Source organism: Larus michahellis, chromosome 16 (assembly GCF_964199755.1).
Source record: "Larus michahellis chromosome 16, bLarMic1.1, whole genome shotgun sequence".
NCBI classification, from domain to species: domain Eukaryota; kingdom Metazoa; phylum Chordata; class Aves; order Charadriiformes; family Laridae; genus Larus; species Larus michahellis.
In genome coordinates this window covers 4,400,532-4,414,083 of record NC_133911.1, presented here as the reverse complement: position 1 = coordinate 4,414,083, position 13,552 = coordinate 4,400,532, and the positions used below count along the sequence as shown (strand labels likewise).

At 55.3% G+C, this 13,552-nt stretch overlaps 1 protein-coding gene across 1 annotated transcript; it reads right to left on the bottom strand.

Moving 5' to 3' along the window:
* Positions 1-3,473: 3,473 nt before the first annotated feature.
* On the bottom strand, positions 3,474-12,226 carry PERM1 (PPARGC1 and ESRR induced regulator, muscle 1). The gene is made up of 4 exons (XM_074560461.1): positions 12,093-12,226; positions 9,471-11,504; positions 6,994-7,110; positions 3,474-5,225 (listed from the first exon to the last, which is right to left on the bottom strand). Exons 2-4 carry the CDS (start codon positions 11,500-11,502, stop codon positions 5,146-5,148), a joined length of 2,229 nt encoding a protein of 742 aa, XP_074416562.1. The 5' UTR covers positions 11,503-11,504; positions 12,093-12,226; the 3' UTR covers positions 3,474-5,145.
* Positions 12,227-13,552: the final 1,326 nt, after the last annotated feature.

Below are 13,552 nucleotides of genomic sequence, written 5' to 3'. Positions count from 1 at the left end.
AAACTGCATTCATCCTTCACAGCCTGGCTGCAGCAGAAATACAGCCTGACCCACGTCGCCCACAAACTGCAGCCCCAGCTCTGGAGCTGCCAGCAAGCCTGCACACATCCTGCTGCTCAGCTGGGTCACAGGATAGCTGCAGCTTTATTCACAGAGGCAGATGAAAGGCATGAGCTGACACCAGCTGCCAACAATTCACTCTCTGACAAATGATCTCTCCACCCCCCCCACTCCCTCCAAGCGCTAAAAGTCGTGAATCAGGTGTCCCCCCCTTCTGGAACCATAGCTGGAAAACCAGAGCAGTTATCGAAACACCACGGGCTGCTGTATTTCTTTCTGCTTTCTGATTCCCAAGCCACACTTTCAAATGTCTTTTTCTCAAAGAATAAACAGCAGAGAGGTGTTTTTTAAAAAAGAAAGTGGAGCCAGTGACCTGCTTGTTTGGCTTCAGGAGTCTGGAGGAAAAGCCCCCATAACTGGCCAGCTCCCGCTCCTCCGCTGTGCGGGGACTTGCCCATCTTTTTATCGTATTTCCAAAGACACTTGAGGTTTGGGAATTCCTTTGGGAGCGTTTTGTACGGACGTGTCTCTTCCTGTCAGCAGCTGCCTGAAACCACAGCTGAGGTCGGGGAAGGACCCTCTGGGCGAACCTGCTGCCTGTTCCTGCTCAGAAAACCCAGCACCTCCCTTAAGGAGTTGAAGACGTGCAGGATTTGCTCCAGTCTGGGATGAGCAACTCCCTCACTGCCCTGTGGGTGGGGGAATCCACCAAAAGATGTCGTGCTCTCGCACGGTGTACGAGGGCCAGCTGAAACAGGGAGGCAGTTCTTGAGGGTGCACCTGCCTGACTTTTTCATCTGCTTGGCAAGATAAGGTGTCAGATGTGGGAGCTACGTGCAAGGCGAGGAAGTGGGGTGGGATGGCACGGCTCCCACCTCCAGCGCTGACGCTCTCCTTGGTGAAGGGAAAACGGTCTCCCGCCAGCGAGGATGCACTGAAAAGGTCGTTTCTATTGCGGTGGCTATTGCAAAAGATGGTGAGTTCCTGGCTCCTCCCTCCGGGGTGAGATACAGGCAACATGACCTCGCCATGGAAGGAGAGGAGACAGCTTAAAAGGTCGGACAATAAACCAAGCATTAAAATTGCAGGCAAGTCCAGGCTGGTTTCCTTGAAGGACACTAGAGACGCCGCTGCTTGACTGAGCAGTGTAGGCACTCCCAGAGCTGATCTCCTGATACCAACAAGATCTTTCAATATTTCTTTTCGTTTCTGCAGCGGACTGAAAACATCGATCTTCTGAAATATTTCCCTCATCCACTTCTTCCAGTAGGGAACAAAAAGAGTGTGAAATGCTCCTTATAACCTGATGGATCCTCTGGCACCTTTGGTAACTTTTAGCAGGGGGAGGCGGCAAATCACATTCAGGTCTCCAAGCCCAAGCTCTAAAGGATCAGCCACCAGTTATCGCAGACGGGCAAAGGGCACTCGCTGCTAGAGGCGACAGGCACCTCTGTTACCCGCAGCATAACATGAGCACAGAACTCTCCTGGGCAGAAACTTAGCACGAGTTTTTGAGTGCTAGGACAGAGGCACCGAGAGAGTGAGATATACCCCGCGTCCCTCGGAGCGGGAAAACAGGCGCTTGGTGCCACTGTGCGGGTCCAGGAGGCTGCATTTCCCACCCCCAGTGCAGTGTTTTGGCTGCACGTGGCTCACCTATGGACCAGGGCACGGGGCCGATTCCTTTCTGGATCGTATCTGATACTTGCACCCAAAGCAGCTTTCCTGCAGCCTGCCCTGTGCAGTTCAGGAAAAACCGACGGTAGCCTCCGACTGCAGCCGGACTGTCCGCGAGCAGCAGAACGGGTTGGCTTCCTGCAAAAAAAGCATGCACAGAGCCTTCAAGCAATAGTGGCCGGACAGGACACACAAGCCTCTTCCCAGCAGCGATTTAGCAGCTTTGCATTCACCGTGAAGTTCTCCAGCCCAGCCTCAATGGACTGAGCTTCCTCCTTCCTCTCAAGGCGCCCAAGCGGTGAGTTGAACTGGCAGCACCCCATCGCAGCAAAGGTCTGCTTTGGTTTGTGGGGTCTGGCTGAGAACAAAACGGCTTCCCCAGGGAAGATGAGGTCCCCAAAGCAAGGCCATTGCTCAGAAAAGATCCATCTGCCATGGGTACGCGCAGACTCCCCGCATCCCAGCACAGAGCCCTGCCCCATCCAAACCTCCCTGGAGGGACCAATGTCATCCAAAGTGTCTCCAACTCTATGGTTTCTGGCCAGAAACCTCCCCAGTTCCAGTGAGATCTTCAGGCCAGCTTTGTAATCCCTGAGACACTGAGACAAACCAGAACAGCTCTCCCAAGCACTTTGCCCAGAATGAAATTCAGTGACTTTTAGCACAATCGTTTATTAACCACCAGCACTGCACCTGGGAGTACTGTACATGGCTGGCATGGAAATTAACTGTTCCTGCACCTGCAAAGTGAAGGGAAAACATTATTTCCTTCCAGGTTCATGTGACAAGGCTAGAAAACACAAAATCGGAAAAATTCAAACCAAGCAAGAAGTCAGCAGTGACCCTTCAGGATTTAGCCACGGCCTTTACCCTGGGGACTTCACTTGGCGTGAAGAACCACGCAGGAAGAGCCAGACCTCCCCGAGACAGGAGCTGGCAGTCCCTGAGACCCCTTTCTTTTTTAGCAAACCTGCCTGCTGCCCTCCTCTGACCTTTTCCTGCTTCGCTTCGCTCCCTGTGCCGGTCTCCCAGGAAAGCCCCGCATAATGAAATTGCGCGATTCCTCCAGCTGTTCCCCCATTACCCACCCGCCATGCCAAGGCTGCTCTATTTCCACCTGCCGCTGGGAACGCCGAGAGCGCTTAATGGATTATGGCTGGATAAACAGCAAAACTGAGCATATGCGAACACTTCAGCCTCCCCTGTGCCTGCCGTGCTCCCGCTCAGCGAGGTCTGCTGGGCACATCTTTCAGGGCCTGAGGCTGCGGAGCCGGGCGTTCCTGGATGCAGCTTGGACTGGAGAGCCTGGCTGCATGGAGGGGGAGACTGGGGAGGGCGATGGGGATCGATGGAGCAGGCGCGGGAGCTGCTGCTGCGCATTGACTCGCGCTCATTGATCTGTTCAGGGGGCCCCAGCTGGCTGAAGGGCTGGTAAAGCAGAACTCCGCTCGAGTCCTGAGTGCTTCTGAGACAGGAGAGAGGACAGGGCTCTCTGGATCAGGCTGTTAGCGACACGCGACAGCCAAGATGTGTCTCAGAGGGGTACCATGAGGACTGAGACAAAGAAGAGGAGAAGGAGCCCATCTCCCTGTCCCTCCAGGGCTCCTCCAGCACATCAGCTCCTACATTTTTGTATCAATGGACATATAATGGATTGGTTTCTCATTCTTTAAAACTCAGTACTCATTCAATCTTTTCACACACAAACAATGTAGACACAGGAATGTACACAAAAGTATTAAATGAGATAGATCTTTATTAGAAGCTTCCAGCATATTTTATCTGTTCTCCTCCTCTGCAAAACTCCCCCCGCTGGATATACAGCTGCTATAGTCCATATAGAGCCTGTACATCTCTCTCTCTTGCTATTTACTGCTCCATCTCTCACTGTACAATTGTACAGTGTGCTCTCTTATCAGCAATAATACATGCTCTTCAGTGCAACCCTACACACATTAAAATTGCATGGCACTCTGCATTACAAGGAAAGAACTAAATCTCTTCTCTCTCGTTTCTTAAGACAGACACTGCCACAGCCTGTTCCTATAAAGCTCATAGGCAGATCCACACAGGTCATCTGGGCAGATTTCCCCCAAAACCTTTGTGCATCTGGTCCCTAAGTGCTTAACAAATCTCACATTCCTGCTGTTACCAGACTTGGGAGTGAAGAAAAACCCTCCTGAATAATGCCCTTGAGTGATCAGGAAAGCACTAGAGACAGGGAAGAACCTGAACCACTTCCATTCCATTTTTCCTCCCACCTTCCATTCTGGGTCCCCTCCAGCCCCACAAGGTTACACACAGCCACGGCACCTCCTCACCCGGCTTTTCCTCCCAGCCACCTTTATGTCCCTAGGGTGGGAGACAGCGGAGGGACCAAGTGACATATCCGGACCCTTCATCTGGAGATTGTCACAGCCAAACATGTACACATGCCTTTTCCTCCTCTCCAACATGCTCCTGTCCTTGTCAGGGCTCTTTCTTGAGGCTTCCCTGCGCTCAGCCCCTTTCCCTGCCGCCCCCACAGCCCCTTTCTGTCCTGCACAGCCTGCTGAAGGGTCTTTCCTGGCCACCCCTTCTCTGGCTCTGGCTGTGTGACACCTGCCCATCGTCTACATGCGGGAGTGAGATTTGTCCTTGCACTGGGTTCTCCTCACCCACAGGGACAGACGCCGCGTCCACAGCTCTGGCTCAGCAGGGCTGAGGTGGCCACATGCAACAGAAACCCTATCTCAGCCTCCTGAACGGTTAGACCAAGCCGTGACTTCTTGGAGTGAAATCCAAGAGGATGAGTCCTCCTGCAGTGAGCCAAACCGGTCATGGGAGACATGGGCCTTGCCAAGCAGGCGGCCCCTCCATCCCCCTTTAGCTGCTGCCCAGCTCCCCGTACGCAGCCAGCACATGCTCAGCAAAGCACCATTTTTGGACAGAGAGAGCTCTTCCCCAAAGCTCTCTCCTCTTTTCCTTCACAGATACTCCAACCCTTTCATAGGAACGAAGCACTTTCCTGATTTCTTTCGCTCTTTCCTCCCTCCACCACCTCAGTGCCTTCCTTTGCCACCAGGTGTCTTCAGCAGGGAGGACGGACAAGCAGCGCCCTGGAACAGACACTGTGACTACTCCTAGGAGATAGCACAAATATGCAAGAAGTGTGCAAAGGAAGAACAGAGCCAGCCCACGCCGGGCTCCTCTTCTGTCCAGTACAGGTACAAACTGCCTACCGTATTGTAAATGACTGTCACCAGAAGGATCCTGCTTCCTGTGACATCCTGTCCTGTTTAAGGATGGGTCCAGAGAAGTCTTGGTGCTGGGATCCAGGCTTCTCACACTGCCCAAGAACAAAGTCCCCGGTCTGTGCCTCCACCGTCCTCGCCTGTCCCCGGGAAGCACCTGTGGTGTGCGCTGAGCCTAGGTCCGGGGGTGTCCTTCTCTGACCTGCCTTCGGAAGTAGCGGATGGCAGAAAGCGTGCCAAAACTTGCCAGGAACACTGGAAAAGAGCCCAACACATTTCCAGAGTGAGTCTGGGTGCTTCTTCCAAACCTGAAGATTTTTTCCCAAACTTGAAGATCACAAGCTACCCAGCACACTCCAGACCATGGGGACCTAGGGGGCGTCAATCCCTTCCCTTTCTCAGGCCCCTCCTGCCTTTGCTCTTCATCCCCACCACGCTGTGCTTGTTCCCAGCATGTTCAGTCCTGAGCTGCTCACGGCCTGGCCAACCACACCTAGTCCTATAGTTTTGGCATACAGGTCACACCCCCATTTCACAAGAAAAAATGGCTGTTTTTAAGGGAAATAAGCCATAGACTTCATGCATTTAGTAGAGAAGGGTGGTGGTCAGATGTTCATGTGGAGGTTCATGTGGAGATCTAATGGGCCTAGTTTGGGATGAGAAGGCCACAGTAGGCAATCTCAGGGGCTTCAGGACAGTCCCTTCATTTTCTACTTTTGTTTGGACCAGAAAGATGTCAAGAAAAATATCTTTTTGTGGGTTATCTGTGGATTCTCTGAAACCAGCCAAAAGCAGAAAATACCCTAAAACCAGAATCAGAAAATGTTCTAGTGGAGACTGTACACGGAATCAAGCTCTTCTCTGTACTTTCAGCTAATGTTTTTAGCTTTGCTCATAGGAGAGCTCAAATTCCCCAGATCTGTGCCCAAACAAAACTGGGAACACAAGCCATGGTTTTGGACTTCCCAGTTTAAATTCAGACTTGATTTGGATTTACGTCTTAGAGCCTGGGACATAGAGAGGGCAACTCAACTTGTTAGAACCTAAAATGCCAAAAGAGAATTGCTAGTCCAGGATGTCACACTGTCTCTTGCCTCCCCTCCTCGCCGGGTGCTTACTGCACGCTGGGTTATGCGATCCCGAGGGCACGAGGCCCATATCCCGCTTTTCGCACCCTCTCCGAGGCCACGTCAACCATCTCATACTAAGAAGGCAAGGAGGAGCGGGCCAAAAGCTCCTTGTGATGATTGCACTGAGCAACTTTAGCTAATGAGCTATTCTCAGCCCCGGGGTGTCAGCTTCCTGTGTGACCTTAGTGGGGAACATTCCTCCCCGGGACAAGCAGCAGGAAGCCCTGGCCCCGGTGTCTCGCCCCACGGCAGGGGCTCTCCGGTGCCCACGGGCTGTCCCATGCCCTGCTCCTTGGGCCACAGCTCAGCTCATTCCCACTGCCTGAGCTTCCTCTTTCCCCACCAGTTACTCAAATGCTGCAGTTGGAGAGAAGAACTGACAGCGTTCTGTTTACTCGCAGGACTGAGTGCACCAGGATAATACTTCAGCTAAGCTGCCTTTAGAAAAAAGATTATACCTTTACAGCACATTAGAAAAATATGTGCGTTTGTTCCAGCTGAGACAAAGGAGTATCAACCTGCATACTGAGGTCCTGAGGCAGCTTCTAGCCAGCAGGGACCCTAAAGAAGCCCCTCTTCCCCTGACACACAGGTACTGGTCCTCGTCAGAGCGGGGCCACAGCTAGGAATACAGACTTGTGCTATGGCTCAATTTGAGCCAGCAGCCACTTTGTGTGTGGAAAGGACAATATCAATGAGTAGGAATCAGGCCTGCCATCTCTATAGGAAAGAGAAGGTATTAGAAAGTAACAGGACGCTTCAGAAAAGGAGGAAAATCACTGCCTTTTCCCACAGGCACCATTAGGTGTGTTAGCATCCCTGCCTTTCTCCTTGCCGTGTCTTCCACGAGGTCTTTCCCACCCCGCTCCCACTAGGCTGGGCACTGTACGTACTGGTCTTCCAGGCATCCGGAGCCTGCAGGTCGGAGGTCTTCACTGCCCAGGACGCGAAGGCACAGAAGACGAGGCACATGTCTTTGTGGGTCAATGCCAGCGGAGCCTCAGGCCCCCCTGCGAGAAGAAGAACATGAGGCTTGGGATTTTGCAACTCCTCCTCTGCCACAGCAGGCTCCAGTCCTCTGGGGCAGTAAGTCCGTTGCACTCCCAGAGAAATACATCTTTTTCACATGTTTTCCCTTCCAGAAGACCTTTTTTTCATCATTGGTCAAGTCAAACATGTTTATTTAGGACTCAGGAGAGTTTCCTAAGGAGAGTGGCACATTTTTCAGCCCTCTCAGTTTTACACTTTGTTAAGAGCCCGAGGCCAGTATTTGTTGATGCTACCCATGGGCCTGTGAGGCACAGCCAGAGGACAGCCACCTCTAGGACCTCTGACTGCCTCCCCACCTCCCTGCATATCTTCCCAGCGCACCCCTCCGTGGGGGCTGGAAGGGGGTCTGGGCAGCAGATTTAGGAGAGAGTAATTCCTAGGCTGGCTGCTGATGCGCTGGGGCTGCGGGCAGGTCCCGCTGGGCAGGGTCCCCTTCCTGCGAGACAGTGCTGTGAGATGTCACAAACCTTATGAAGAACGACTGAGGGAGCTGGGGTTGTTTAGCCTGGAAAAGAGGAGGCTGAGGGGAGACCTTATCACCCTCTACAACTACCTGAAAGGAGGTTGTAGAGAGATGGGGGCTGACCTCTTCTCCCTGGTGACAAGTGATAGGACAAGGGGAAACGGGTTCAAGTTACGTCAGGGGAGGTTTAGATTAGATATTAGGAGACATTTTTTCACTGAAAGGGTTATTAAACATTGGAATAGGCTGCCCAGGGAGGTGGTGGATTCACCATCTCTGGAGGTGTTATAAAAAAGGGTAGATGGGGCACTGAGGGACACGGTTTAGAAGTGGCTCTTGTCAGGGTAGGCTAAAAGTTGGACTCGATGATCTTAAAGGTCCCTTCCAACCTCAACAATTCTATGAGTCTATGATTCTATGATGCACGTAGCTCTGGGACAACACGTATGTCCCCGAGGAGCACCAGTGCTCAGCATCTCTCCACGCATCCCACCTCACTCCCGCCGCCTGCTACATCCAGGGAGGGAGACAGCCCTGAGCGCTCTGCATTTCTTTCTCTGCTGGAGTCCCAGGCTGGCACAACTTGAAGACACGTTGCAAGACTAGGTTATTTTCGCTCCTATGTTTATTTGATCAGGCTTTTAATTAAAGCTGGCTTATTAATTAGCTATGACCATGGCAAAGGGGTTTTTCTCTGTGCAAACAGCCTGGAAGCTCTATTTTGAGGCACCCTTTGGGATGACTCATTCATTGTTTGGTTTTAATATTAACTATGAGGCACTGTGGCTGTAAGCATCATATAAGCTTTAAGATAAATACGCTGGCTGTCCTAGTGGGTCAGACTTGCTCTTCCTTTACTCCCATTTCTCTTGACTGCCTCCAGTCACAGCCAATGTTCAGGTAACTCTGAGGTCTCTGGAGGGTGTTTTTCAAATTATTGCGTGTTTTTAAAGTCCCCCTCACCGCTTTCAGCTGGAAGCCTTGGACATGTTCCACTCAGGGCACACCTTTTCCCCCACCAACATTAGATCGATTAGCAGCCCAACCTTAACAGGACAGCAGCTCAGCAGCCATGGCCATATCTCAGGGGCATTAGTTCTTTGGTACAAAAGGATTTTGCTGCTCCACCTCCCATTGCCTCATCAGAAATACAGCTGCGTGGTTCTGCAGGCAGTCGGATGGCACTGGGGTGGGGGATTCCTATCTCTACCAGCCCTTGAAGAAACACTGCACATGTTTCATGCAGCTATCCGCTTCAGTAAGTTTTTCTTGGCCAGAGTGCAAAATAATAGGTTAAATCCACGGTAAGTTATAGCCATCCAGGGGGACAGCTGAATCAGCTAGGATGGGGACTTCAGGCCAGCCTGAGTTTCAGCCTCTTGCATGCATGCTGTCATGACCACCTCCACCCCAAGACTGGAGTTTTACGGGGAGCAAAGCAAGTTATGCACAGAATATACCCAGATTCCCCGTCCGTGCCTCCTGCAGCACTGGGAGCCGGCCTGCAGGGCCCGGCCAGCAGCACTCGCTTGGCATAGGGACAGCGTGAGCATCGCGAGAGAGAGCCAATGCCACACAGAAGGTGATGGCGGTGGCTTTAGCCACGCATCCCCTGCTGAAGCCCAGGGCTACTGTGCGGCAAGGTTAATGTGCCAGGAGCGTGATTTCAGACCTGGCGGAGCCCACTGAAATGCTGCCAGCTGCAGGGTGGCACTAATGCCGCTGCGGCTGGAGTGGAGGTGGTGGCAGCAGGGCCTGAGCGGGCTGCCAGGCACAGGGGGGACCAGGCAAGGCAGAGGCACCTCTCCGCACACAGCGGTGACCGGGGCTGTCGGGCGGGGGGTTACCGTGCTTTACCTCTCAGTGCAAGGGCCATGTCCAAAGCTTCTGGCCGTGCCTGGCCTCTTCTCAGCGGGACGAGGGAGAGCTTCTCACCAGATCCTCTCCGCAAGAGAGCCTGGGGGGCTGGGGCTTGGCCTCCGACGAGATGCCTTTGCACGAGGGACTTCAAAGCCCCCACAGCTTTCTTCACCTCGGAGGCTGGAGCGATGGAGAAAATCCCTCTCCAGCCCGCCCTGTTCGCAGGCCCATCCGGAAAGAAGTGTTCATACACCTCAGGGACCGAGATAACCACGGAGTCTTTGACCGGAGCCAAGTCGGGATCCTCATTTTGCAGCTGAGTGTGGTCCAAGCTGCTGAACTTCTTTCGTTTCCTGTCTTTACCCTTGACTTTTTTCCTTTTTCCTTCTGGTTCATTAAAAAAATATTCATACAGTTCAGGCAAGGATATTTCCCTTTCCAAGGGTGTTTTCTCCCCCTCTACTGAGTCCCCCATTCCTTCTTCTTCCTCTTGGGAGTCACAGAACAAATAGTCGTACATCTCAGGCCAAGTCACGTCCAGGGTGTCTGTTCTTGAAGAGGCCCTGGCTGCAAAGCAAGGGGGGCCCAGCTCCCCGGGGGTCTCAGCTGCAGGCTCCCCATCGGCTCCCTCAGCAGCATCCCCTCCAAAAGCTGCCACACTCTTGGATTGGAGAGGTTTCTTTGGCACCTCCTGGCATGCCTCTCCCGGAGGAGCCGCAGCTCTGCTGGCAGGGATCACCGGCACATTGTCACGTACGCCCAAGCCACCAGCCTGCCCTGGCTTTGACTGTTTGGTGGCCTTTGCCTTCCCTGGGGACTGTGCCCCCGGCTCCTTCACCTTCTGCTTCGGGGGAGCGCTCACAGCTGCATCGCCCTCATCCGTGCTAGGGCTGGGCACCGGCCGTTTGCTCTCCCCTGCCTCCTCGCTTCCCAGCTTCACAAGAGCTGGCTTGGCTGCCTTCTCCTTCCCTTTGCTCTTCCTTGAGGACAGTGGTGAGCCCAAAGGTGCCTTTGTGGGTACGCCAGTCCCCTGTCCTGCAACCCCCGCAGGCTCCCTGTCCCCCTGGGCTGCCTCGGTGGCGCTGGCTCCACGTTGCTTGCGGCTCTTTCTCAGCTGTCCTGGCACCTTGGGCCTCACGACGTCTGGGGAGCCAGCCGGAGAGCTCGGCTCGCCACCCGCTCTCTCCCCACTCGCCTCCTCCCGCGCTGGGATGCCGGGCGCTTTGGGCGCAGTCTCCAAGGCTGGGCTTGGGGGCTGGTCACGCAGGGGTCCCCGTGCCCCGGGCTCCAAGCGGGAAGTGCTGCTAGGACTTTTCCTCGCTGAACCCTCCGGGAAGGTAGCCAGCGCCGGCGAGCTGCGCTGCACCGGAGACCCCGGCTGTGCCGCCACCGGGCTGCCACGGGGCTGTCCCCCTCCTGCATCCCCTCCCTGTTGAGGGGCGCTTGTTCCAGCTGGGTGGCTGGGAGACTCCATGGCCTGACTGACGCTGGTTGCTCCTTTTTCTGATGCCGGCTGTGGTGCTGCCGCTTCACATGCTGTGTCCGGCCCTGGGCTGCTCTCGGCTGTGCCACCAGCCTGGCCAGCAAGTGTGGCTGTGGGGGGACAGGGGGGCTGCCTCCCCTGCACGCTGGGCATTGGAGCGAGTGAAAGGCAGCCGGGCTTGTCGCTCTCGCACAGAAACCTGCCAACTGAGCCCAGGTCCGCTTCGTCCTCGCTGCCCGAGAGAAGCTCCGGCAGGGCAAGGTGCCCGCCGGCGGGCCAGCGCAGGGAGGCGTCTCCGGACACCCCACGTGGGGCAGAGCTTCCTGTGCCAGGCCCTGGCCTGCTGCCCACCCTCGCTGCGATCTGCCCGTTTGTGCTGGCGCGGCAGTCCCTGCCCGGCACGCCGTCCCCTTGTTCAATGTCACTGAGACACTGCTCCTCGGCCGTGGCCAGGGTGGCCGGCGCTAGGTCGCATTCCTCCGACGCCAAGAAGAACTCAGCCCAGTCCCTGTCGTTCAGCTGGATGCTGTACTCGAAGTTATCCATGCCTGCAGCAGCAAAGCAAGGGCAGGGGGCCGGAGACGATCAGGGCATGAGGTGGGGGCACCAGCATCAACAGACATAGCCAGGGAGGATGCCCCTAACCCTTTCCCCCCAGGTTCCTGCCCTGCCATACGTATTCACTCATCCTCACTTGTTTCCAGCTGAAATCAGGGGGAGGCAAGGGCGGCTCCTGGCAGACTCAGCAGGACACATATGGCTGTGCTGGACCACAACCCAGCCAGCAGTGAGAGACCACTACTACCCCCCTCAGGTCCCTCCTGCCTCTGCTCCCCGAGCACAGCAGCACAGCGGGTTTGGGATTCTCTCGGTAGCAGCATCGCACCTCACATACCCCTTTCCTACTCCCTTTGCCTACAGCCCATTTAAAAAAGTGGGGGATTTACGCTGTTGAGCATTCCTGCTGCCACGGCATCATGCATGAAGCACAGTCCGAACAAGGACGTTTCAGCAAGCCACGGCAACCCTTTCCATACCCCTGGCTCTGGGCAGGGAGATGCAACAGAGCCCAAAACCAGCAGGGGGGAATCCAGCGGCAGGAGAAGAAGCAGAGAGATCACAAAGCTGCATCCTACCTGTACCACAATCTAAGCCGGTGATGGAGCCATTCAAAGAGCCGCGCAGGAAAATCCTCCCGGCACAACATGATGCTGTACCCTTGACGGGGGCAGAGAGTTCGGCTCCAGCACAGATCCATTCAGGGGCTAAAAATAGACACCCCCTCCCTCCCTCCCTCCCTCCCTCCCTCCCCAGTGTGTCACTTGAGATCCGGGTGTGATGGGTCCAGGGAGGGCAGGCCCATATATAGAAGCTGCTGGGGAAGATGCGAGGGTGCCAGCCAATGCGTTTCTCTCCCACAGCCTCTGGGGTCTCCGGGACGACTCCTGATGCCCACTGCTGTCTTCTGCACTCTGCCTGGGGTTGCTCCGAGGGATGGCCACCAGAGAAAGGGCCACAGAGCTCCCTGTGCCTTTAGCACAAGCTGGAGGGTGACCTCTGGATGGCAATGACTGCTCTTTTTTCAACATCCCCACCTCTTTGTTTCAGTCTGTAGGTTACCCGTTTCTAGGGTGATAAAGACATGCCTCAGGGGCATCATTTCCTTATTGATAGCATTCCTAGGGCACTTATTGCCAGCCTATTGCAGATTTACATCGAAAGATCACCACCAGTGTCATGGTCTTGTGACAAACCATGCATGGTGCGTGGCAGCTGTCCCATGCCACCCACGAGCATCTGGTGCAGGTGGCAGAGGGAGCCTTGGGTCGGAGACTCGGGGGGAGCCTGGCATGAGGGAGTTACAGGGGAAGGGACTAGCCAAGGGTGGCCTGACAGGTCAGCAACCGGAGCCAGAAATAGCCCTCAGCTCCTGCGAGTCCCGGAGCCTGCCTCCCACCGCATGTCCCCAGGAGCCAGAAATAGATGCCCTGAAGTAGCTGCCTGCAGCACAGTGCCCCTGAGCCCAAGCCCAAGCCCAGCTCCAGGCCCTGGTGCCCCGAGGTGTGGACCAGTGCTGCCCCGAGGCTCCGGCCACCCCTTGGGTCATCAGGCTGCTGTAGACCCCACACTGCAGATGGCCAGCCATGTAGATGCTGCAGGAGCCGAGATGGACCCACGTGGTCTGCATCCACCCCGGGGGTCCTCTGGGGTGCCGGCCATACCGCATTGCATGGTCCAGGGTGCCGGGGACCAGCACCCAGCTCCTGCCCTGCTGCCTGGAGGGCAGCCGGGTCCCTTGCCCTGCCCTGACAGCACCCGCCATCCTGCGGGAAGGAAGCTCCCCGTCGTGGCTGCCTTCACGCACTGCACTGCCAGGGAGCGAGCCAGAAGCGTGCAGCCCACCGGCAGCCGGAGCTGTAGTGCAGAGCCCCATGCCACCGGGTAAATATTGACCAGGACGCACTTCCTTTCTCCATGCTCCGGGCTGACGCACGCAGGGGGCTTGTCGAGCCTAGAAAATATGGAAGGAAAGAGGTCTGCTCTCTTCCCGTCCTATCTCATTTCTGATCTGGCTACACCCTTCTCCCTCTCCCCC

Coding starts and splice junctions, on each gene's coding strand:
- PERM1 (XM_074560461.1), bottom strand. CDS start 11,502: ATGGATAACTTCGAGTACAGCATCCAGCTGAACGACAGGGACTGGGCT. Junction 7,111..9,470: donor CATGGCCCTTGCACTGAGAG/GTAAAGCACGGT, acceptor TTCTTCTCGCAG/GGGGGCCTGAGGCTCCGCTG. Junction 5,226..6,993: donor TCCGGATGCCTGGAAGACCA/GTACGTACAGTG, acceptor GCTCTTTTCCAG/TGTTCCTGGCAAGTTTTGGC.